This window comes from Myotis myotis, unplaced genomic scaffold (assembly GCF_014108235.1).
Source record: "Myotis myotis isolate mMyoMyo1 unplaced genomic scaffold, mMyoMyo1.p scaffold_m19_p_8, whole genome shotgun sequence".
Classification (NCBI taxonomy): domain Eukaryota; kingdom Metazoa; phylum Chordata; class Mammalia; order Chiroptera; family Vespertilionidae; genus Myotis; species Myotis myotis.
In genome coordinates this window covers 62,453,872-62,479,978 of record NW_023416390.1, presented here as the reverse complement: position 1 = coordinate 62,479,978, position 26,107 = coordinate 62,453,872, and the positions used below count along the sequence as shown (strand labels likewise).

Below are 26,107 nucleotides of genomic sequence, written 5' to 3'. Positions count from 1 at the left end.
AGTAATTAAGTTGAGATATGAAGTTGAGATATGACTACTAGAAAGAAAATGAAGGGAAAGATAATTCCCGGAAAAAGGAAACAGTGATTACAAAATCCTTACTATGGAAATGAACTTGGCATGTTCAAGTTAGAGCAGCATGGTGAGGTTGGAAATGTGAATAGGAACCAGAGAATGTGGAATTTTAGCAACCAAGATAAAAAGGTTGATGGTATTTTAGTGTCACAGGATAATCTGGGTTTTTAGCAAGGAAGTTCCAACTTCTGATTTATACTTCTAAAAAAAATCACTCAGTGCTCGCATATGCTAAAATTGGAATGATACTGAGATTAGCATGGCCCCTTCGCAAGGATGATATGCAAATTCTTAAAGCATTCCATTTTTTTAAAAAAGAAGAAAAGGAGAACCAAGATGGCGACATAGGTTAACGCCAGAGTTTGCTGCTTTGAACAACTACTTCAAAAGTGAAACTAAAAGACTGAACGGATGTCACCCAGAACCACAGGAACGCTGGATGAGTGGAAGTCCTACAACTAGGAGGAAAGAGAAACGCATACGGACACTCAGAGGAGGCGCAGTGCTGAAGTCAAATTCTGAGGTGCGGAGTGCGCCAAGTGGGCTGGCGGCGGAGGGCGTGGTTGGCGTTTTCAATCGGGAGGGAGTCGCAGACTCTGAGCTCCAGATACGGGCGAGTCTTTAGGAACCCAGACTCAAACGGGAGAAGCAGGACTGTCTGGCTTCGGCCAGAGCGAGTGCAGCTTTCTCTCCGAGCTTTGCAGCGGTCGCTGGGACTCAGAGAGGCAGAGCCCCTGGGGACAGGACTGAGAGCCGCCATAACTGCTCTCTCTGGCCCACCCTGTTGTTCCTCTGCGACCCGCCCCGACCAAGCCCTGCACTGAGGCATTTGCCGGATAGCCTCAGGCAAAGGCTAGATTAGCACCTCCCTAGAGGACAGAAGTTCTCTCACTGCTGACACAGCTGATTCTCATAGCCACTTGGCCTGGAGGTCAAACCCTCCCTGGTATTAGCTACAACAATCAAGGTTTAACTATAAGACTTCAAACAAAGACCACTAGGGGGTGCACCAAGGAAGCATAACAAAATGCGGAGACAAAGAAACAGGACAAAATTGTCAATGGAAGATATAGAGTTCAGAACCACACTTTTAAGGTCTCTCAAGAACTGTTTAGAAGCCGCCGATAAACTTAATGAGATCTACAAGAAAACTAATGAGACCCTCGATCTTATATTGGGGAACCAACTAGAAATTAAGCATACACGGACTGAAATAACGAATATTATACAGACTCCCGACAGCAGACCAGAGGAGCGCAAGAATCAAGTCAATGATTTGAAATGCGAGGAAGCAAAAAACACCCAACCGGAAAAGCAAAATGAAAAAAGAATCCAAAAATGCGAGGATAGTGTAAGGAGCCTCTGGGACAGCTTCAAGCGTACCAACATCAGAATTATAGGGGTGCCAGAAGATGAGAGAGAGCAAGATATTGAAAACCTATTTGAAGAAATAATGACAGAAAACTTCCCCCACCTGGTGAAAGAAATGGACTTACAGGTCCAAGAAGCGCGGAGAACCCCAAACAAAAGGAATCCAAAGAGGACCACACCAAGACACATCATCATTAAAATGCCAAGAGCAAAAGATAAAGAGAGAATCTTAAAAACAGCAAGAGAAAGAAACTCAGTTACCTACAAGGGAATACCCATACGACTGTCAGCTGATTTCTCAACAGAAACTTTGCAGGCCAGAAGGGAGTGGCAAGAAATATTCAAAGTGATGAATACCAAGAACCTACAACCAAGATTACTTTATCCAGCAAAGCTATCATTCAGAATTGAAGGTCAGATAAAGAGCTTCACAGATAAGGAAAAGCTAAAGGAGTTCATCACCACCAAACCAGGATTATATGAAATGCTGAAAGGTATCCTTTAAGAAGAGGAAGAGGAAGAAAAAGGTAAAGATACAAATTATGAACAACAAATATGCATCTATCAACAAGTGAATCTAAGAATCAAGTGAATAAATAATCTGATGAACAGAATGAACTGGTGATTATAATAGAATCAGGGACATAGAAAGGGAATGGACTGACTATTCTTGGGGGGGAAAGGGGTTTGGGAGATGCAGGAAGAGACTGGACAAAAATCGTGCACCTATGGATGAGGACAGTGGGTGGGGAGTGAGGGCGGAGGGTGGGGCGGGAACTGGGAGGAGGGGAGTTATGGGGGGGGGGGGAAGAGGAACAAATGTAATAATCTGAACAATAAAGATTTAATAAAAAAAAAAAAGAAGAAGAAAAAAAATCACTCAGGCTGCTACGCAGAAAATGACTTGTAAGAAGCAAGAATATAAGGAGGGAACCAGGAGGCTATTGTAACCATTCAAGCAAGAGATTATGGTGTCATGAACTAAGGTGGAAGCATAAAAATAGAAAGAGGCAGGTACTCTGTAGTCCCCCCTTATTCACAGGGGATACTTTCCAAGACCCCCCCACAGATAGTACTGAACTCTAAATATGCTATGTTTTTTCAAATATATCTGTATGTATATATATGAAAAAACATAGTATAATTTATGAAATAGACACATAAGCGATTAACAATAATAATAAGATAGAACAATTATAACAATATACTATAATAAAAGTTATGTGAATGTGGTAGCTCTCTCTCTCTGATAACTGATCTGATAACCAAGATGACTTCTAAGTGACTAAGGCGTGGGCAGCATATACAGGGTGCATACGCTGGACAAAGTGGTGATTCATGTCCCAGGCCGGATGGAGAGGAACAGTGAGAGATTTTATCACACTGCTCAGAATGGTATGCAACTTAAAACTTATGAATTGTTGTAGTTTTAGAATTTTCCATTTAACATTTTTGGACCATGTTGACTACAGGTAACTGAAACCTCAAAAAGTGAAACCAAGGGTAGGGGGAACTACTGTAATACAATGTAATGGTCTTAGTGTAACAAGTAAGTCCCAACCTCAGTGGCTTAACACAGTAGCATTTTATTTTGAGTTCCTGACTGGTGTGCATCTCTCTATCTGGTCACAAAGAGAATGAGACTCCTTCTACCTTTTGACTATATTCTACTCTAGGGCCATAACAGTCTTCCTCATTCAGTCATCAGATGGCAAATCGGTGACCACATGTGGGAGATTCCTATGGGCCTGGTCTGAAACTGGTATGCATCAAGTTAACCCACACTCTAGTAACTAGCCACATACTATATGCACCTAACTGCAAAGGAGGCAGAGAAATGTAGTTTATGACTGTGTCCAGGTAGAAATGGAACTTGGTTTGGTAATTATCTAGCAATCTCTGCCACCATTTTGTTTTGAAGGTAGAGACTACAGAACATAGAACTGGATTGGAGGAAATTGGTGAAAGGAAAGTTAAGAATCAAGAACGAAAATCTCAGCCCTGGTCGATGTGGCTCAGTTGGTTAAATGTCCCATGCACTGAAAGGTTGCTGGTCAGGGCACAACGCCCAGGTTGCAGGCTTGATGCCTGGTAGGGGTGTGTGCAGGAAGCAACCAATCGATGTTTCTCTCTCACATCAATGTTTCTCTCCCTCTCCTTACCTCTCTGTAAAAATCAATTAAAAACATATTTTAAAAAAAGAATGAAGTCTCAGACTTTTCTCACTAGGGACACTTGGTAACAGTATTGAAAGAAGATCTATGCTTGGTTCCTATCCTTCCCATAGCATAGCTCCATCTTTTCTACTGAAAGAAGGGATGATGAGTGGAAGGAGACACAAAGCAATCTGAAGACTTAATCAGAGGTATAGGGAACAGTTTGATTGGAATGAATGCATATGAGGGAATACTGGTAAACAAGTTTAGAAGGCAGTTCATAGACCAATTGGGGAGCTCTGTGTTGTAAGGAGGTGGGGTTCGGGGGAGAGAGGATGTTAATTAAATTTATCGTTGTCTCCTTCTCCTGGTTCTCTTCTCCTCCTCTTCCTCGTTTGTCTCCTTATAGGAACTTTCATATCCAAATGTCCCTAAATCCCCAACCCTCTGAAGTCATTCTTTGTGTGTGTGTGTGTGTGTGTGTGTGTGTGTGTGTGTGTGTGTGTTGTTTTGTTTTGTTGTTGTTTTAAATATGTTTTTATTGATTTCAGAGAGAGGAAGGGAGAGGGAGAGAGATAGAAACATCAGTTATGAGAGAGAATCATTGATTGGCTGCCTCCTGCATTCCCCCTACTGGGGATTGAGCCTGAAACCTGGACATGTGCCCTGACCAGGAATTAAACCCTGATATCCTGGTTCATGGGTCAACACGCAACCACTCGGCCATGTTAGGGTCACTGAAGGAGGAATGCATAAGGCCAAAGGGGGCAAAGAATTCTGAATTTATTGTTACATCTGCTAGCAGAAGGGCTGAGACAAAATTGGCATCAGTGGGGCAGAGTAGGGGGAGCGGGATACTTATGCCTCTTGTAAAGGTCAGTTAGAGTAACCGGTCAAACCAGGTGCAGGTGAGGGCCAGGTGTAGGCAGTCCACTGGAAACTGGGTGAGGCGGTTCACTGGAAACTGAAGGCCATTAATCATGAAACCTATAATGAGAATAACAGGAAAATTGCTGGGAGGGGCAAGAGCCACAAGCAGGCCATAATTCAAGAATGTGCCTAACATTCCAGCCTCTCTTTTTTTTCTCCTATAAGCTGGGGTTCCTGCAAGCGGGGGTTGCTGAGGAAGGCTAATCTCATTTTTCTGTAACTTCTTTATGCTTAGGTAGGGTATAGAGATGTACCTAATTAGTCAGCAATTGAGGGAGGGGATGATCCCTAGTGTAGGTCTGGAATAGCATCATTTCCCCTATGGATCTATTGGTAATTGCTTGAATGTGGTTTTGGAGGAAGAAGGAAAGAGCTCTTAGGATGCATGGGCCAAAGATGAGTGCCAGGAAGAGCATTCAGAGGGCCCAACTAAAGGTAGCAGCCAGGAGGTCCAGTTAAGATTCCATAGCCAGGTGCCCCAGGATTCCCAAAGATGTTGTTGGACTTTTGAGGCCCTGTCAACTAGTTTCTTGGCTCTATCCCTTACTATGCCAGACTGGTTGGCGTAAAAACAGCATTCTTCCTCTAGGAATAGGCATAACCCCCCTTTCTCAGCTGTGAGAGGTCAAGTCCTCTTTGATTTTCAAGGGTAACTGCTGCCAGAGAATCTATCTGGTCCTGGACTATGACAATACTTGGGGCAATCTCCTCTAAGCTGTCTGCAAGGTCTTTGTTTAGGCTCTGATAGTAAGAAAAGGAGTTGCCAGTCCCCCTCTCCCAGTGCCTAGGCCTGTAACTATTCCTAGGCTGGCAAGGAGGGGAAGGAGGGCAATGCCCCTCCTGGTCTGAGCATAAGTGGTAAGAGGAACCTTAGTTTTCCAATGATAACCAAAAAGTAAACCACCAGCATTTCTTAGAACACTATCACTTTCAAAAAAATACATTTTTAACAAAACACATGACATTACATTAACAGTTCCAAATCTACTTTATAGATTTTCTGTAACAAAAGCTGAAATCAGGTGAACTTGAAACTTATTGAAATACTTAGATGTTTACCATTTAACCCAGCAATGCTCCATAGCTTTTAAGTTACCAAAGGCTTTGGAAAATTATGTACAGGCATATGAGGCTGGAGAAAATGCAAAGAGGGGCAGGGAGCAGGCCCTGCAGCCTGTTCTAGGACTGCAGTTTCCAGGCCTCCAAATCCTTGGATTTAAAACTGCCACATTTTTCCTTAGGGATAACATGCTAAGGTTTGGGTGATTATGAGTTCAGCTTCTGATAGTATCAGGGCTGTTAAGTGTTTGCAGTTTTGCAGTAAAACAGTTGTTCTTTGGGAAGGGGGCAGGGGTGTCTACTAAGAAGCAGTGTAGAAGTGAGGTGGCTAATGGCTGTGAGATTAGTCTGTCAACCCCCATAATAGAGACTGAGGAGGGGACAAGGGTCCCAGCGAATTCAGAGAGGGTAGAGTAAGTGGCCCCAGTGTCAATTAAAAAGGAGATTGGCTTCCCTGCCACCACAACCATTATCTGAGGCTCTGTCCTGGTGATGTAAGTCTGTGGGGCCTTGTGAGGGCTTGGGCAGCTTCAGTCTTCTGTGGCCAGTCCCAGGAGGTCTGGGAGCTCCAAACTATATCCAGAGGGTAGCCTTGCTGGACTGGCTGATGTCCAACCTAGAGGGGCATCTGGTTGAGCTGCCGCTGCCTACTGCTCTCCGAGTAGCAAACTCGGGTGACTGAATCTGGAGCAATGGCTCCCCTTCCCTGTGGAACCCTCCCAGGTTTCAGCACCAAATGATAGGGTTGCTGAAGGAGGAACGCACGAGGCCAAAATTATACATTTGTTATGTCATCTGGAAAACCAGATGGGCTGAGCGCCCAAATGGCATCAGCACCCAGGGACAGGGAGTTAGAGATTCTAAAGGACTCTAGGCAGGCTTTTTCTGGGCAGAGAATTCTCTGGGTGGGTCCAGATCCTGGGAAGGTCCAGAGGGGAAGCATAATGGTCTTAGCAAGTGGAATGAGTCTAAGCAAAAGGGAGTGTCAGTTGTGAAGTGGTCTACAGATCACTTCCCAGGGGAGGGGGTATCGATTCAATAATTTGATCAGACCTAACAAGTCACCACTGGCTGGGACATCCTTTGTTTTAATACCCACATAAGCTCACTTCTTTCTATAAATCACAACAGATTAATTATTGCTAACAGTAATGAACAACCCCAAAATATCAGTGACTTAAAACAATAAATATTTATATTTTGTTTATGCTACATAACATCAGGGATCAATCAGGGATTCGGGTGATGGAGCAGCCACCATCTCAAACGTTTCCCTCCATGCCAAGGGGGGAAGAGAGTTCTCAAATGCTCACCTCTGAGATAACATGCACAATGTCTGCTCACATTTTATTAATCATAAATAATCACAGGATCCCACAAAACTACAAAGGGCCAGGGAGTACAATGCCAAGTGCTGCCAGGAATATTGTAATTCTACTGACATAGTTGTAATTCACTGAGCTCCACCCTTTTCTTTCCTTCTCCTCTTGCATTTTCTTTCTCTTTCCAACATTGCAAAATATAGTTAATAATGATAAAATTTGTGTTTTGGTTTTCATACTGTTTGCCAAAGAATTGCATTTTCCCACAATGTCTTGTTATTCAAATCCAGTCTTTAAGGATAATGTGATTTTTTAGAACTTGCTTCTCTTCCCTCTCTTCCTTTCTCGCCTCTGCACATATCCACCTGACATTTTTTCAATACATTATTTATTTATTTATTTATTTATCCTCTCCCAAGAATATTTTTCCATTGATTTTTAGGGAGAATGGAAAAGAGAGGGAAAGACACAGAGAGAAACATCAATGTGAGAGAAACACATCAATTGGTTGCCTCCTGCATGAACCCTTACCAGGACCCAAGCCAGTGAGGAGCCTGAAACCAAGGTATTTGCCCTTAATCAGAATCAAACCCGGAACCCTTTGGTCCGCAGGCCAACGCTGTATCCACTGAGCCAAACTGGCTAGGGCTCCATATGTTTTCTCTGTTAGCAGAGACTGAGCATGCAAGTCAGATGGAAAAGGACAAAAGCCCATATCATCTCATTCATAGTGGAATATAAAATGAAAAGAAACAAAAGAGCCCAGCTGGTGTTGCTCAGTGGTTGAGTGTCAACCTATGAACCAGGGGATCACAGTTCGATTCCCAGTCAGGGCACATGTTCGATCCCCAATAGGAGGTATGCAGGAGGCAGCCTATCAATGCTTCTCTCTCATCATTGATGTTTCTACCTCTCTCCCTCTCCCTTCCTTTCTCTAAAATCAATAGCAACATATATATTTTTAAAGTAACAAAAGAACTAACAAAGCAAAATAAAAACAATCTCATAGATACAAACAACAGAATGGTGGTTACCAGAGGCAGTGAATGGGGGAAATTGGGTAAAGGGAGTCAAATACATAGTGATAAATGGAAACTAGACTTGTGCTGGTAAGCACACAATAGAGTATACAGATACAAATTATAATATTGTACACCTGAAATTTATATGTGATTAGCCAATGTGACTTCAGTAAAAAATTAAACATTTAAAAAGAATTTATAATACCTTCTCCTCTTGTCCTCTGACAGATGTTTGAAATTCTACTTTAGAGTCTCAGTTGTTGCTTTTTTTGTTGTTGTTGTTGTTTAATATTGTTATTGATTTCAGAGAAGAAGGGAGGGGGAGAGACAGAAACATCAATGATGAGAATCATTGATCGGCTGCCTCCTGCACGCCCCCTACCGGGGATCGAGCTTGAAACCCGGGTATGTGCCCTTGACCAGAATCAAACCTGGAACCTCTCAGTCCGCAGGCTGACGCTCCATCCACTGAGCCAAACCGGTCAGGGCTAGAGTCTCAGTTTTTTAAGGGAGTTTGTGTAATAGTGATGTCACTAAACCACTGTGCCAGCTTAGGAGATCTTAAGCTTGTTCAGTGCAATTTCAGCCCAAACCAGATGTGTAGTTCTTTCTATTTGTCTTTAGGTATCTAGTGGATGCTCAGGCTTTCAGCCAGTCGCTGGCGTTTGAAAAATAAGTCACTGCACAACCTGCCCAAGAGATGGAGGTGTGTGGCTGAGGGGGTGGTTGCATTCATCCATGAAGGCAGAGCATTTGACTGGTAGAGACTTCTGAGCCCTTTTATCCAGTGTATCTTCTCTCTGCTCCTCAGACACATCCTCAGTGGTGTGTACTGGGAGTTGGGCAGAGGTACCCACTTACCTTAGGCAACTTACAAGGTAGGTTCGTAGGCAGCACTCCCTCTGCTACTCCTCCCTTTTTTTCCTTAATTTTTAAAAAATATATTTATATTGGTTTCAGAGAGGAAGGGAGAGGGAGAGAGAAATAGAAATTTCAATGAAGAGAATCATTCATCGGCTGCCTTCTGAATACTCCCCAATGGATATGGAGCCCACAACCCTGGTATGTGCCCTTAACAGAATCGAACCTGGGACCCTTCAGTCTACAGGCCAACACTCTATCCACTGAGCCAAACAAGCCAGGGCTCTTCTTTCCATCTTACTCTCCCCTGGTTCCCACACACACCTATTGTATCTTTTCCATATAAAAACCTCATTTCCTTTTCTTCTACAATAGAATTGAGCACCCTCTTGTGGACAAAAAAGGAGCCACATACTAAGCCAGACAAGCTCAGGGGAGGCCAGCATGGCAGGCCCTACAGAGTCAGAGACCAAAAGTACCCCCATAGGATTATCGGAACATAAATATTCCTATCTAAAAGTGGGTCATGAAGGGTCTTCATATCCTAGGCCTGTAGCTTCCTGGACAAAGGTCAATCTTTACCTTAAGTGAGCCTGTCCATTGTCTTTTTGTATCTAGGATAACATACATTTGAATTGTCAGAATAACCTCTTTTATCAGACCCCTTAAAGCACAACCAGACACCAGAGCATGAGACCACAGAATCCCTCATTGTTATCTTGTTTTCTGAATACCATCTCTATGTGCTGTAAATATTATTAACTATTCTGTACCCACCAGTATAAAAGAAGTATGTGTTCCCCCCCCCCCCCCCCCGTTTTACTTTTTATCCAATTCCAGAGATTTCCCCACTTTGCTTTCTCTCGCCCCCTTAATCTACCACCAATGGAACTCATGGAACCCTCCTTATGTCTCCACCTTTGATTCTAATGTATAAAATAATCTGCAAAACTGCCGTTTTTTTGCAGCATTGTTTCAATTCATTGAGATTTTGCTTCCTGGAAATTGTCGACAGTTTGATTCAAATAAATTCATGAAATTTCTCTATCGGTTTGGACATTTCTTAAGTCGAAATCCTCAAAATCAGAGCCCACATCATTGGGCACTGTTTTTCTATATGCTGGATGGTAGGAAGAATGGGGTTTTCAAACATTGTACAGAGGCAAGAGGAAATACTTGTCCTCTGCATGGAGAGTTAGGAAAGGGGAAAAGAAATTCTCCACCCTGGATTGGGTTAATCCATCAAAACCATCATTGAATGTTCTTTTTATAGGGGTTGAACATTCGCACCCTGCTCTACCTGGCGCTTCCTTAAAATGCAAATGAACAAAGAAGGGTATCTGCTGTTAGTTATTTGACCTAAGTAAAGACTAATTTCCAGCCCTTTCCTGAGAGCAATTTTTTATAAATGAGAAACTAAGGAAATTGGGTACTTTGAAGAGATGCAGAGAGGAGGGCATGACAAGAGATTGTGACCAGGCAAAGAATGGGAAGGCTGTGAGGGTTTTGCTGTAGTCTTGCGCAAGTAAAGTTATATTTACTTCCCAAACCACAAACTTAAAATACTCATGTAATTCTGTTTTACAGAGCAATAACATCAGTTTGTTCCTTCCAACTATTTATTCATCCTGTACTTGCTGACCATGTCTGTCTTCTCCATGGTCACACCTACCTGGTCTAGACTATATCTCTCTTGCACCAAACTGAAAACTTTCTCACCCTATCAGTGAACTAGGATAATACAATGCTCTCCTCTCTCACTTGCCGTGGGCCCCAAATAGGGATTTTGAACCCTAATAACTTTATGCATACCTCAGTGAGTGTACAATAAATTCTGTACCCTCAGCCTATATCCCCACAGCTGCTTTTCTGAGGAGAGATGAGACCAGGCCAAGCCTTCGATGTTCAATGCAGTGATGCCTAAGGGGGTTAAGGGATTTCTGGACCAGAAAGTTGGTTTTTTCAAAGGATTCCAATATCACTGGAGGAACTAAGAAAGTATAAGAGAAATGAACATAATGGAAGCAAATGGGAGGCAATTTGGCAGCAAGAGCAGAGACACTACGTAGCGAAGAATGACCTTCAAGAGAAGCAAAAGCTGCCAAGAAATTGACTGTCAATCAACAGGAAATGACATTCACAGCAGAGCAGTGCGGATAGCACCAGACATGTTACCAACGGACCCTACACAAAAAGAAAACAAAATTTGGGATACTTTAAGGTATGACAGCTTTGATAATTATTACCTACTATTTTGATCATCTTCAAACTTAGAATGTTGTGGGGAAGCTAGGACCATATTTTTCTTAACTTCATGACTATCTACCCATTCACCTTTTCCCAAAAAACTTCAAGGATTTGTGGCCTGGGAAGTTAGTGTTAGACTAGCTGCTGGAATGTTCTAAGGCTCTGAAACTAACTTGCTTTTCTGGAACTGATGTGTTTACCTGATAACCACAATAAACCAAGGACTGCAACAGACCTTTCCCAAGGGGAAAGCAGACAGAGGATAAGGGAATCCGACACCACTGGGGATGGTTTAGGATTTGCCAAATTGTGCACACTTTTTCTTTTAAACTTTCTATAAAAGCTTGGCAATGTTTAGGGAAAACTGAAGTAGCATTATCAGGGTCAAGTTCATGATTAGTGCTTCATCCCAAACCCCATACTCCATAATTGACTTACTACAAATACTAAGACATTCAGGGTTTTTCTTAAAATTCCTACTGAAGTTTTTGTTCTTATTGTTTTTTTGGCTGCTGGCTCTGCACCAAGTTACACAAATGTCCTACCAGGAAAGTGTCTGTGACAGACAGAATTAATTAATAAAAATGTAGATGGTCACAGTATCTTTAGCTGTAGTTGCCAATGCAAATGAGTCAGAGGGTTTGCCTCAGACACAGAGTTAATTGTGAAACTCTGCAGCGGGAAATACCATTGGAGAGTGCTTGCTGACCTCACAGTTGCAAAAACTATTTAAAAAGATGTGGAAACCAGATGTTTCAGTCGCATTGCAGCCTCTGCACTGAGAATTTATCCTGAGGAGCCCCTAATAGGCTATTATTTCTCTACAACTGAGACATGATCATCCTAATTTACTTATTTGTCTTGCTGTGGGAAGACGTGCATGGATGGGGATTCAAGAACGGAATTTTTCATAACTCCATATGGCTTGGTAAGAAACTGTACTCATTGAGCTGCTAGTTGTGAATGTCACTTCTTTGAATTCGTGGAGAAGTGAATCAAAGCAGGAGATTTTTCTGTTCTGGTCAAGCCTGGTGTTTTAAAAAAATGCTTAGGAAAGATAACTTTTGGAATGCCTATACCATTTTAAAAATAGTGCTCCTGCCTTCTAAGATTTAAAAATAGCTTTTTATAAAGTTGTTCAGTAGGAAATAGAGGTTAATATTTATATTCTATATGAAAATATATTTAAGATTTTTCAAAGCAGATATGGTTGTATAGTGGGGAATGTTCGTTTAACAAAAACATCAATGTATTGTTTTGTTTTTATTTCAATGCATTTGCAATGAGATTTTATAGCAGGTAATTGTAATAAAATCATAACAGGCAAATCAGAATATACAATAACTTTATAATCATTGCTCCATGTACTCTGACCCATAGTGTATATCTTGCTTTTTCCAAAGATTCTTTTAACTAGTTTGACAAAGTCAATGTATTTCTGAATGCATTCTTACCACTTTGGTTCCTTTTGTTTGAGCTATCCTTGTACTTTTCTGCCCTTTTTGTTAGATAAGGAACGTTCCTTTTGCTGCTTTGTTTTGTTAAGTGTTAGTGAGGAATGAATTGAACCTAACTGTGAATATAAACAATAAACAAACAAAAAAAGCCAAATACTGAAAACCCTAAATACCCTTTCTAGTATTCTGAACAATGCTTTAATTCTCATGATACAAATTAATATTGCTTTATGTTCATTATTGTGTTTGGTAGTGAAAATATTTTTGAATTCTTAAGAAGAAAATTGAGGGATTCCTTTATAAAATAAAGAAATAAAGAGAAAGCAAAGTTAACTTCAGACCAGAACGTGGTTTTATGCTTGCTAAGCAGCACACAGTTGTGGAATATTTCAGCATGTTTCTCCCTGGTAATAGTAACTGCAGCCATGCGGATTTCATTAAAAAGCTTGATTTGCAATGCACAGCCTTGCCGCCTCTTTTTTTCAGCTTGAGCCAGTGAACTAGCTTCGTGCTGAACACTGAGATCCATTTGGCAAAGCTGGGGTCTGGAATTTACCAGAGGCATGAACACGTCTCTGTTTATTTTCACTACACACAATCAAACTAAGGAGATAGCCACAGATTTGTTAGACAGGAAAAAGATGGTCACGAAGCTAGTAAGAATTAAACCCATATGGATGAACTTGGAAATGCTATAAAACTCTCTAATGCCCAAGAAATTCGGAGCTGTTGCCGTTGGTGTTTTTAAAAGTGATTTTGTGTTTTACAAAAATATAAACCTGAACAATAGAAATTCTGTCCTAGTGGTAGAGAGGAGCAAACCCAAATGTCTGTTAATAGTGCTGCAAATTTGAGGCTTGGGGTAATTGCACATTGCTCCAATCTGGGACAAATTATTGACCAGTCAGCCTAGCATGAATTGTTTACAGTTGGTTAGGTCCATATAGCATGGAAAACTATTTAAGTCCTGCCTTATAGAAGGCAGGACTCGGCTAGCAACTATCAAGAACAAGGCATTTGAAACCCTTGGACTCAGTGCCACACCAGTAAAATGAGGAGGTGGAAACCGAGGACCCCTAAGGTTGACTTTTAACTCTGGTATTGTTAAGTTGAACCAGCATAAGTGGGGACTGTCTGTAGTTGCATTGCCCACCCTTGTCCAAGTTGCTTAGGAGTAGGACTTGATCCTCCACACCTAGCAAACTACCTCATGGTATATGCTCAAAACAACCAGATTGGAAACTAGTGAAAGTTTCGCTAATGAGACTTTACCATATGAAGGAAGTGGAAGTAGGTGAGTTTCAAAGGGGAAAATGATTTTTGTGTTCCTTGTGTTCTCTGATCTATACTAGTAAGTATCAAATTGACTGAGGTCTTCAGTAATGGGCTTTACCATATAATGTATAAAAGGATCCCTTGGGGTCCAGAAAAACAGAGAAAATACCACGCAGCATTCCTATTGGACTGTGGCAGTGTCAACTTCATTGGGGGAGGACAGCAAGGAAGAATCTTTCTAATGAGGCTGGCTCCATGTCACTGCATGCCAAGATATATGCGTTCTCATTGGCAATGGTCTTGATGGTGACTGATTGCCCAGGTTAGTGTACAAGGACTGAACCATAATCTGACAATCTACATAGAACTATTAGAGCTATGGTACGATTATTGCCCTGAGAATCTTTTCTCATTGTTTCCATGGCAAAATGCACTCCAAACTCAAAACAATCCTTGTAAATAGTGATCTACTGGGAGATAACTCATGTGTGATTTAACACTACCAAAAATATGTTGGGAATAAATGGGAGCTAAAAAAGGACAAAACATTTAAAGAACTTAAGAACCAGTAATTAGGTGTGCCCAGGATTTTCTCTGCTGCATTTGAATCTAGTTTTCTTTTCTTTAATGAAATATTTGTTTGCTTTGGATTCCTTTCAACTTTCCCTCATTCTTTTATTTGTTTACTAAACTCTCAGTTATATTGTATTAGTCATTTCCCTCAAATGGATATTGTGGCTTATTTTTCTCCATCATTGCAAGCTGACATAATGGGTCAATTTTCATGATTTCTTTGCCTTCACCTCCTTTTTTTCACCTATTAGTTACCTCTCCAAGTTTTTATGTAACTTAAAGCCAAACAAAAAAAAAAAAAGTCAAAACTTGATCACCTTTTTTAGTGTAGGAATGCAGTGTTGTACTGAAACCCTTTCAGGTTGTCAGTTCAGAAACTTAATTTAGCCTCAAGTTTCTATGTCCCCAGGTTTCCCTAAAATTCCCCCTCATTCATATTTTCCCCCAAAGCTTTCTAATAATGAAAATGTAGCTACCCAATGCTGCTGACCCAAGGAACCTTTTGGCAGGAACAATAGCTGATGTAATCTTCCATCTGAGGTTACAAAATTTCCCTTGTTCTGCAAGAATGCAAGTAGTGCATTTACGACTTTTTGTGATTTCACAGAACAAGCAGCAGGCGTATATCACAGAGAAGCTCGGTCCGGCAAATACAAGCTCACCTACACAGAAGCAAAGGCAGTGTGTGAATATGAAGGCGGCCGCCTCGCCACCTACAAGCAACTAGAGGCAGCCAGAAAAATTGGTAACTGATTTGACAATGACTTCCTTTCTTGTTCATCCTTGGGGAAAAAATATCCCATCTTTCCTGTAACTCCCTAGTAAGACTTCTCTATTCACCCCTGCTAATAGTTCTCGAAGTCCCCATGACTTCTCTCATCTCTGCCCTCCTGCTTTTCCCATCTTCTCTGCCTACAACTAGCTAGTGGAAAGTTCATAATTCTAGTAACTTATTTGGGGTTACAACCCACTGTGAGCTAGTAAATAAAAATCAAAAGAAAATGAAGGCATCTCGATAACATTTAAATTCCTCAGCAATTTAAAGCCATTGCTATTCATTTTAATATTACTCTAGCCTTCTTGACTTCTGAGTTTGGGTTTCCTCATGTGTTGAGCAATGTTATTATGTTGAGTCTTATAAGAATATTTACATGGTAGAAGAAATACTGAATTTAGTGCCTTTTTTCAAAATGTTTTAATTTTTCCCCCAACATTAAGTGGGAGAATGCATTAGTATTTCAGGATCAAAAGCTGTGAGAAAAAGGAGGATAAGCAAGTTATAAGATGGCAGGAGAAGGGAACTGGGAAGATGATGTCAGGAGACCTAGTGGAAAAACCCAGTAATTAACTAGTGGGTTTTTGTTTGGTTGGTTGTTTTTTGTTTTTTTTTTACTTACTTAGAAAAAGCGGGGAGGTTGCTACCATCTCTCCTGGGCTTTCATGAGAATCCAAAAGACCACCCTACTTGGAGCTCTTCTCATTGAAGAAAGCCCTTTGCTGATAGAAAAGTACCTGGCAAAGCTTATGCTGGCAAAAATACAGGTGTTGTGCCCCAAAGTCTCCCCAGATAACTGCTCAGCCTGTTCCCACAGGACTGAGTGTGACAGTGACTGGAATGATGGATACAACGCCAGAGTCACTACTAGCTGCCCTGGACTTCAAGTAAAATTGTTCTTGGTTGCCGTTGGCAAGTATTTAAACAGAGAGTTAAGAAGTTGAGCAAGAAAAACAGGGCTGAGGCTTTGTTTGAAATTTATGAGCACTTTTATTCCTCTTCACATTTTAAAAAATACTAGCAAGCAATATCTTGATTAATCCTGAAATAGAAATGACTTAAACCATGATTTGAAAAAAAAAAGTTTTCAGGACCGATGGTACTTTCAGAAATTATCTCTTTGCACTGGATAGGTCATTGGTGAAAAGAAGCCAGCTCTGAACATGGAATGTTTTCAGATTCGTGGGGTTACAATTTCTAGTTCACCTTCATCTTTTTTTATTTTTAAGTAATATGTCATTTCTTAGTAAAAGTCAGATGTTATATTTTATGTGTTTCAATTTTATTTTTTTTAAGAAAACCGTTTTTCTCCTTTTACATGAACTGAATTTGGGCAGCTAAGAAACTGTCAGTGTTGGAAGGGACCATCTTTGTAAAGATGATTTTCTCTCAGCTGAGCCCCTTTACCTGTTAAGTGTAAAACCCTTTCATTCTCTTTCAGGATTTCATGTCTGTGCTGCTGGGTGGATGGCCAAGGGCAGAGTTGGATACCCTATTGTGAAGCCAGGGCCCCACTGTGGATTTGGAAAAACTGGCATTATTGATTACGGATTCCGTCTCAATAGGAGTGAAAGATGGGATGCCTATTGCTACAATCCACATGGTTTGTTAAAAATAATAATTTTATACTTTGCAAAAACAGTTACATGTTACTAAGATGTTGTTAAAATGAAATAGCTTATTTTTCCAGAAATAAATCAGTTTAGTGGTAGTAATTAATAACTATCATTCATAGAGTGATTATGCTGTGTCACTAATTTATGTTCCTTAATCCACACTGTCACTCCATAGTCACCACCCTACAAGGAGCTATTTTTATACCCATTTTAGAAATCAGGAAACTGAGAGTTAAGAATTTAAGCAACTTACCCAAAATTATGTAGCCAATAATTAGTAAGCAGGCAGGATTGTGAATTCAGGTCTTGTTTGTGCCACAGAACTTCCTGACCACAAAGGAGAGGGGGGAAAAAGCAGGTTATGAACTCACACTTAATTAATTAAAACGACTAAATGGTGCTACCAAATGTTAACTGTTCAAAGTTATCGCTTTGCTAGAATGGGGAAAAAGATACAGAATAAACAGACTTCCTAATTTATTTTTGTGCATCAATCCTTAGATTTCCAAACTAAGCAACTCTCACTCTGAGGTTTGTTTCAATAAGTACATATTAGGTATACTAGTCATTATTATATAGTATATTTTTATTCCTATTCTTATTCCATGGTGGGTAGTAGCTAGGAAAACTTTAAAGAGCAAAATTAACTCTTTATAATTGCTATAAAGAGTTACTCTTTGTTCATATTCTTGGAGAAAAAAATACACTATTCCTTTTGGATGTAATTCCTCCAGGATAATATTACAAAGTGTTAAAATGTGTTACAAAATCTTTCCTGCATTTATGATCATAAACATCCTCAGGTGGTGTCCCATTTGGATCTACCTTATAAGAAAGTCCACAACACAGAGGAGAATTACAATAAAGCTTCAGCCTATTATTATAGAATTTATTAATGATGTTAACTACTGTTCTCATGCTTTTAACTAATCTATATCTCAATGTCATGTGTATTTCATGTAGAAAAGAATTTTGCCTAGAGCTTCACCTATTCCCACTTGAGGCCAAATATGAATAAATGCAGTGCATTTATATAGGACTATAATTTCCAAATCACTTTGATATATTCTAAGCCTATCCAGTACTACACTGTATTTAATCCTATATTTAGTCATTGTTACTAATTCATAGACCTTTTTTTCCTTCTCTCTCTCCCTCTCTTTATTTTTCTTCAATATATTTATACAGGCAACTTGCTTTTAACTCTCAAGAGTAACTTTTATTTCCAAATATATTCTCTGATTCTTCTTTTGCTTGATAAATTTGAGGCTCTCTGAACATCTATTCCATTGTTTTCATAAGTCAAAGTCTAGGGGAGATGAAGAAGTGCTAATGAAAAGGTTCTTACAGTATTTATTGCCCTTTTGTAAAAATATTACTTTAATTACAAATTTTTATAAGCTTCTTTTACTTCTCATAGAAGCTGAATACTTTTTACTCTGTAAATATGTGTACAGAATCCTGAATTCAATGATATGCTGATTATTTAGGATCTGGTTAACCACATGGCAAATGAGGACTGCCTCAACTAGGGAGAAGAAGAGCTCATTGAAAAATAATTGGCATAAAAAAAGTATAACAATCAGAAAAAATAAAATAATTATTGTTAATTACTCAATATCACCAAATTGCAGCAGATTGAAGTCAGAAGAATAGGGTCATTAAGAAAGGTTTAGAAGTAAACTTGCCCATTCAAGTTCTGAATGTATGACCTAATGTTGACTGCTTTTTATATGAACACTTTTTAAAAAATAATTCTTTACTGTTGAAAGTATTACATATGTCCCTTTTTTCCCTCATTGACCCCCTCCAGCCCACCCCCACTGCCTGTCCCAGGCCTTCACCACCCTATTGTCTGTGTATATGAACACTTTTAAACCAATTAAGTCCTCAGGGACCTAATCAACTTTGTGAATATGTCCTTTTCTAAATAAACAGAGATGAGGCAATAACTATATATGTAACATAAAATATACAGCTGAATAGATATAGCTAAATAGACAACTAAAATAACTCAATATTTGAATTTTTATCCTAATCTAATGATATATACAACAAAGAAAGGGTGCTATGGGGCAGAGCAAGTCACTCCAAACACTGGCACTGTACAACTTATGAACACATATAAACTATGTATTGTATAAATTTTAATAATACAATAACTTACATTTTGTATAACATCACTTTTTTTAAATCTTATTTGTAGGGTATGAACATATCACTTTTTAAAAAATATATATACTTCTTTATTGATTTAAGAGAAGAAGGGAGAGGGAGAGAAAGATAGAAACATCATTGATCAGCTCCCTCCTGCAACGGCCCCTACTAGGGATCGAGCCCGCAACCCTGGCATGTGCCCTTGGCTGGAATGAACCCAGGACCCTTCAGTCCACAGGCCAACGCTCTATCCACTGAGCCAAACCGGCTAGGGCTGTATAATGTTCTTAAGTTATCATCTATATTTTATCCTCAGAATATTCCTGTGTGGGAAATAATAGGAGAGGCATGATTACATTCAATTACCAATGAAGAAACAGGTATAGGGTGGTCACAGAGTACTTGGACCAGATCTATGACTTTTTTTAAAAATTTATTTTTATTGATTTCAGAGAGGAAGGGAGAGGGAGAGAGATAGAAACATCATTGATGAGAGAGAATCATCCATCAGCTGCCTCCCACATGCCCCCGCCCTGGGGATTGAGCCCAAACCTTGAAGCCTGGTTCACAGATAGATGCTCAACCATTGAGCCATGCCGGCGGGCTCTGACCCCCCCAGCCTTCCTAAGGTCCTGTTCTGCCTTGGAGATAAGCTTCTTTAACTTCTATGGCAGTAAGAATTCTAACAAGATTTTTTAAAATAGTTACTTTAAAGGAGACTATTCTTGGAAAAAATCTCTAATTGATAAAATGAAAAATATCTTCAAATGCTGCCCAGAGTTAGCACTAGCACCACCACTCAGATTATTTTTGAGTTTCCAGGTTTGGTTTGGTCTTTCAAGATACTGGATGCTTACTTGATATGGAATTAAAATTAATCAGGGGCCCTCCATACCTTTCTCTCTAGGTCATACTGCAAGCCATTGGTCTGGAAGAGGTTGTTCTTACAACAGGCTATGTGACACAACATAAATCTGTAAAATGAAAAATGACTTTAAAAAACATAAGTATCTTCACCAAATCCTCAAATAAGATTAAGGTGTTAGTTTAAAACCAGGAAAAAGACTATAGGAAGATTATAAATTATTCCTTTAAGCTGGATTAGAGTGACCTCCAAGGTCTTTTGTAATCTTGAAATTCTATAATGATTTCCCAAACAGAATATATTGGACTCATTATTCTACATATTCCAGTCCCTAAAGACACAGTGGTGACACCACAAGACAAAAACATCTGACTGGGCTGTTGGTAACATGAATATATGTATTTCTCAAAACATATGGAAGGGTTCTCATAAGATTTGTGCACTATATGCTTAAAAACATAAATAAAAAGACATCCCCCCAAAAAATGTAACCAGGGATACAATTAATTAACTATATTTTTGCTATTTTACTTTTTTAATTCACAAGTGCCTGCTTAATTTAGAAAATTGAACAACTGTTGATGAAAAATACATTTATTCTTTAGCTACAGGAATACATTATATACTATAGATGCTGTATGTTAAGCCATTTCTTTACGTTTTCATAAAGGGTTATAAACAAATGAACACTAAGACGTGAATATCATTTTAAAGTAGGAATAATTTTTTCTAATGCTTTCTTATCTTTCCTCCCCCCCACCTCCCCACCCCCTTCTCCATTCCAGCAAAAGAATGTGGTGGAATCTTTACAGATCCAAAGAGAATTTTTAAATCTCCAGGCTACCCAAATGAGTATGATGATAACCAAATCTGCTACTGGCACATTAGACTCAAGTATGGCCAGCGTATTCACCTGAAGTTTTTGGACTTTGACCTTGAAGATGACCCATCTTGCTTGGCTGACTATGTTGAAATATATGACAGTTACGATGATATCCATGGCTTTGTGGGGAGGTACGTGTTGTTTTCCCATACAGAAAGTTAACGGAACATTCGATATTGTGCTTGATGTTTCTTTAATTTCTCCCCACTGTACCTACAATATTGATTTTCCATTGTTTCTACACTTCTACAACACCATACCCTTTTTTAACAAAGATTTTTCTTAGCATGTTAAGTCACAGTCAGTTGTTACTTATTATTAAAATAGTGATAGGTGCCTTTTGATTATTGTTAGGTTGTAACAATTATTTAAATAGTCTATTTATGAAGACCTCAAGATTGACTAATGACATGAGGGAGAAAGATGTGAGATGAGAAATTTGTTGGAGTTTTTAAGTCTTCTAATTTCTGTCAACCTTTAAAAATAATTATAAATTCAGTAATGGGTGCCTTACTTCTGTGTACAAAGCAATGGGCTAAGTATTGTGGTATATGGTAAATAAGCAAAGCTTAGCCCCTGCTTTCATACAAGTTAGCTAAACCTACAAAGGGCAGCTTCTTAAAAATAGTTTTCTTTGCCATAAAAGACAAGTGCTCTCTTCCGCAATATTTCTTTCTCCCTTGGTCTTCAACATGCTGGGACATGATATTTTTGTGTTCTCTCCTTAAATCTTTAATGCAGTTTACATTTTCAGAGACTTACAAAATATTTCAATGTAAACAGTGTGCAATTAGGTGTTTTATATATTCAGGTCACCATTTAATAATGTGTATTTAGACTATCCATTATCAATAGAATATCAATTCTCCATTATCCATGACTATATATAAAAATATATATACTATTTTTTAAAGATCTTCAACAGGCTATAAATTTGTATTGTGTAATTTACCTTTATATTACACCCCCCACTTCCCCTCTAGAATAAATTTCACTGACAAAACTCAACATTTATATAATGTGCAAGGGAGTTCCTTTCAAGGTATGATTGATATAAAAATGAAACCCTCTTATATCTATAAGGTCCAAGTAATTTTCCCACCTTTAAATCTGTCTACTCTAGAATTCAAAATATAATACTACCAACTATACACCCATTGACTTTTTTTTTTTTAACATGAATATAAATGATCCAATCTGACAAAGAGATAACACTCTGGAAATAATGGACAGAGCCTTGGGAACCCATGGTGATGGGGTCCAACCTCAGGGCGCCATATGATGGGGTCCAACCCCAGCAGGTCCAGGGGTCCCCAAAGGTGTGGACGGAGTCGGCAAAGAAGGAATGACATGGAGACAGTGTTCAGTTGATCAGCAGCCTAGCCAGGATCTCTAGCCAAGTTCTGGTTAGGATCTCCAGCCAAGTTCTGTGTCCATGTTCTCTTGCTAGGTTCTCCAGCCAGGTTCTCCAGGTTCTCCAGCCAGGTTCTGTAGCCATGTTCCCTCGCTAGGTTCTCCAGCCAGGTTCTATCCAGGTTCTCCTGCCAAGTTCTGTTGCCAGGTTCTGTTGCCATGTTCTCTCGCTAGGTTTTCCAGCCAGGTTCTGTCCAGGTTCTCCTACCAGGTTCTCTCGCTAGGTTCTGTCTCTAGGTTCTGTGGCCAGTTTCTGTCCAGGATCTTTTGCCATGTTCTCTCCAGCGAAGTTCTTTTGTCTCTAGGTTCTGTGTAGGTTCTGTGTTCCTGACTTTTAATTGTGAAGAAAACTTTATGAGATTAATCAGAAACAATTTTTTAATTTTTTCAAGAAGATTCAAATTGTCTACTACACAAATAGTTTTATAGGTGCACAGAGTAGAAATGCCACATATCTTTTCTTAAGAATCTCATTAATAGTTTGAGAAGTTTACTTCAAATAATGTACATTGTTCTCCCTTACAAATTCAAATTTTAAAAAAAGCAACAAACCATCATAAAATAATAGGAAAATAAGCCATTACTTGGGGGAAATAAAGCACGTTAGTTATCAGTAAGAGCTCATTGCAATAGTTATATAATGTTCATTCATGTGAATTCTCTAAAATTCCTTTTCAGATACTGTGGAGATGAGCTTCCAGAAGACATCATTAGTACAGGTAATGGCTCTAAATTAAGGAGCAAAACTATGATTTGTTTTCTCTCAGTGTCATTGAAAGTGAAGGACGCAGGAGTCATTTCGGTTTCCTTTTTTAAAGTTGAGAGACCTGCTCGCTGGCTTGTATATTCCATTTATTTATACCTAAAGAAAGATCTGTGCCAACTCCTTGCACTGAAAAAGTGTAGGCTCTTGTTATTTGTGGGAAATACAGTCTGAGATAGTCTTGAATCTGCAAATCCATGAATACTGCCGTGGCTTATGACCTCCATAAAAATGTAATAAAAGGCCAAGATTTTTCATTGATAAAGAATGAAAGTAATTTATAAAGTTGTTAAAAATACCTTCTATCACTGAAAAATTCTTACCTTATTTATTGCATTTTTATCTTGGTATAGCATTTCCCAAAGAAAGTTGTAAAGAACACAGTACTATGAAATGTTTTTAATAGGTGTTACATGAGAAAGGACTATTAGGTCAGGTAAATTTGGGTAACATTAAGTTAAATAATGTTAAGCAGGTTTCTTTATTTGAAGATGTCAGAGACTTTTTAATATGTTAATTATGCATAGCAAATCTCAAATGGCTGGCTATGGTAGGTAACCTTTTCCAAATCTTTTTTCTCCTGCAAATTATTTTGTGTGACTTTGTTCCACTAAATGTACCTCAAGAAATGTCCTTATAGTAGCATAAATGTATCTCATTAATACCACTGCTATTAACCCAAACTAATATTCTAAGAACTTTTATTTTCTTAGATATCATTTTTTAATTTAATCACCAGCATTAGTATTTGACATTTTGCATGCTCAATTTTTCCTCCAGGTCATAAAATTATCTCAATACTATGCAACTAAAAACAATAGTTCTTAAGCTCAGATACTACTACCTAAATTATTCCCACACCCTAGCCTTGCAGTACGCCACAATTCTCATTTATTCATCATTATTGCAAGACATGGAACTACTTGTTCAATTCTTGAATGAATAATGCTTAAAACTTATTAATTCATTACTCTGTTACAATTTCCCTAGGATTGGTAAAGTATTAAACCTTCTGTTTCTCTCTATTTTTTTCTTGAGGATATATTTTAGGTTAACAGAAAGTTAAAGGAAGATATTATATGAGCTGTAGGAGGTAGTTGGGAGATGAGAATTCTATTTTTAAAAAGAGAGAGAGGAAGAGTCAAAAGGAAGCCCTGAAACGTGCCATTTTTGTCAGCTAAATTAAAAGAGAGTAACATCTTTGTTCTTTTGCATCCTCTTCCTCCCCAGGAAATGTCATGACTTTAAAGTTTCTAAGTGATGCTTCAGTGACTGCAGGAGGTTTCCAAATCAAATATGTTGCAGTGGATCCTCTATCGAATGCCAGTCAAGGAAAAAATACAAGTACTACTTCTACTGGAAATAAAAACTTTTTAGCTGGAAGATTTAGCCATTTATAAAACAAAACCAGGACATTTAGTATTTATGTTTGTATCTTTTGGAACCCCTTGGATCTCACTTTGATATTATTATTATTGTTAACATTTATTTATTACTTTTATAGATGTAAATGTAATACCTGATAATTTTGAGAAAATTGGAAATTACAGAAAATTTTAAATGAGAAAATAAAATCTCTCATAATTCCACTGCATGAAAATAACAGGTGTTAACATTTATATATTTTTCTTTTAGTCATTTTTTAATGTGTGGTATCTGTATATATGTTCCTATATGTATTTGTATTTGAAGTTTTTTGGGATTCTGCTCTATATCATTATTTCTTGTGGTTTTTTTTTAAACCTTGAGCTCTATGACTTAAGTATTTTCCCATAACATTGAGTATTATGCAAAAACATGATTTTGAACAGCTGTAAAATGTTCCGTATGATTTTTCCATACTTTATTTAAGCCTGTCTCTATTGTGGGAATTTTAGGTTGCCTTCATAAACATTGCTTCAATAAACGTCTTTGAACATATGCATTTGTACAGCTCTCCAATCATTTGGGGGAGGGTCCTAGAAGTGGAATTACTGGGTCAGAGATTAATTAAAGTTGAATTTTCTTTTTTGAAAAGCAAAAATGACATAACTTTGTGGTTTTGTTGCCAGAGGATGGCATGGGTGAAATTCCTCCATTGCCAGTGGGAGTGCGGTACTTGCGGTATCTTGAGAAAAAGAATTATCTAAGATGCACTCAGGAGAATGAATGATTTTTATTTGTGTGAAATTATATTCCTCAGTTTGCGAAGTCCCATTTCTCTTAATCTAGTCCTGGAAAATGTGCACCTGGGGCTTCAATAAAGCTGGAAGTAAAGCCAGTGTCCAGAGAGTTTCTGTTCCATGGTGGAGTTGGGTCCGATGTAACATTAGGCTAGAGTCCATTACTCTGTTGTGTGGAATCCACATCCATGTGGGCCACATGGGTGAATGCAGAGTGTGCAAGCCCCACAAGCCAGGAGCACCAGAGGGCCAAGAGAGTGAACTCCTTTGTTCAGGAGTTTATGTATCTCAGATTTCACACCCTTGCAGTCGCCACGTCTATTTTGGCCAATGCCTTGCTCTCAGGTGTGGCTAACAGATAAACACCTTCCCACATCACCCAGACCTTACTGGGCATGTGTCTAACTTGCAGCTTTCCTCTGCTCCTTTCCAGTTATTAATATTATAACCAGGTTATTACAACATGGGGTGGGAGGCAGATGCAGGATAGAAGGGGACAATTGGGGGGGAGGATAAAGGGGACATCTGTAATATCTTCAACAATAAAGACTTTTTAAAAGCACAGGTTATTACAATATCAGTTTGAATTTGCAGTGTGGTTGATGGTTTATATATATTTTTATCCAATTTTATTTCTTTTGTGAATTATTTTTCTATGCCTTTCACACATTTTTTTAAACCTGTGTCATCTTTTTTCTTACTGATTTGTAAAAAATCATTATCTATTAGGTATATGATTTCATGTCTGTCGTACATGTTGCAATGTAATTTTGTTTGTAGTTTGATTTTTTAATAACGTTTTTCATGCACTAAAAGTTAAATTTTAGTTGCTGTCATACTTATTTCTGTGGTCCATTATTTTTATGTTTAGCATGAATATTCCCATTACAAATTGTTGAATGACCTCAAAAAGAGTTAAGAGGCTTTGCTAGAATATAAATGACAGAGATTTAGTCAAGGATCTTAGAGTTTGCAAACTGGAAACAGAGCTAAGCAAAACCTAGATGTGTTCTGAAGGAGAAAGGAAAGCTGAGGGCTGGTTCTTATAGTATATAGTACAATCTTAAGGAGAATCAGTCCTGAGTTCTTAGTGTCAGGATTGGTCCAAGATGTTGTAGACAAAAC

The 26,107-nt window shown here is 38.8% G+C and overlaps 1 protein-coding gene and 1 pseudogene across 2 annotated transcripts; both read left to right on the top strand.

Moving 5' to 3' along the window:
* The first annotated feature begins 295 nt into the window (after positions 1 to 295).
* On the top strand, positions 296 to 386 carry LOC118662295 (annotated as a pseudogene).
* An 11,401-nt stretch (positions 387 to 11,787) lies between these two features.
* TNFAIP6 (TNF alpha induced protein 6) lies at positions 11,788 to 24,740 on the top strand. 2 transcript variants are annotated; one of them, XM_036320299.1, is made up of 6 exons: positions 11,789 to 11,971; positions 14,956 to 15,093; positions 16,565 to 16,726; positions 20,547 to 20,775; positions 22,736 to 22,776; positions 24,051 to 24,740. In XM_036320299.1, the coding sequence occupies exons 1-6, from the start codon at positions 11,878 to 11,880 to the stop codon at positions 24,218 to 24,220; spliced, it is 834 nt and encodes a 277-aa protein (XP_036176192.1). In that variant the 5' UTR covers positions 11,789 to 11,877; the 3' UTR covers positions 24,221 to 24,740. The 2 variants fall into 2 exon arrangements, with proteins under 2 accessions (XP_036176193.1, XP_036176192.1); XM_036320300.1 differs by lacking the exon at positions 14,956 to 15,093 and having other exon boundaries at positions 11,788 to 11,971.
* The last annotated feature ends 1,367 nt before the right edge of the window (positions 24,741 to 26,107 follow it).

What these genes read in the sequence shown, in the direction of transcription:
- TNFAIP6 (XM_036320299.1), top strand. Translation starts at nt 11,878, where the DNA reads ATGATCATCCTAATTTACTTATTTGTCTTGCTGTGGGAAGACGTGCAT. An exon ending in TCATAACTCCATATGGCTTG is followed by an intron (nt 11,972 to 14,955) that starts GTAAGAAACTGT and finishes GTGATTTCACAG; the next exon opens with AACAAGCAGCAGGCGTATAT. An exon ending in AGAGGCAGCCAGAAAAATTG is followed by an intron (nt 15,094 to 16,564) that starts GTAACTGATTTG and finishes ATTCTCTTTCAG; the next exon opens with GATTTCATGTCTGTGCTGCT.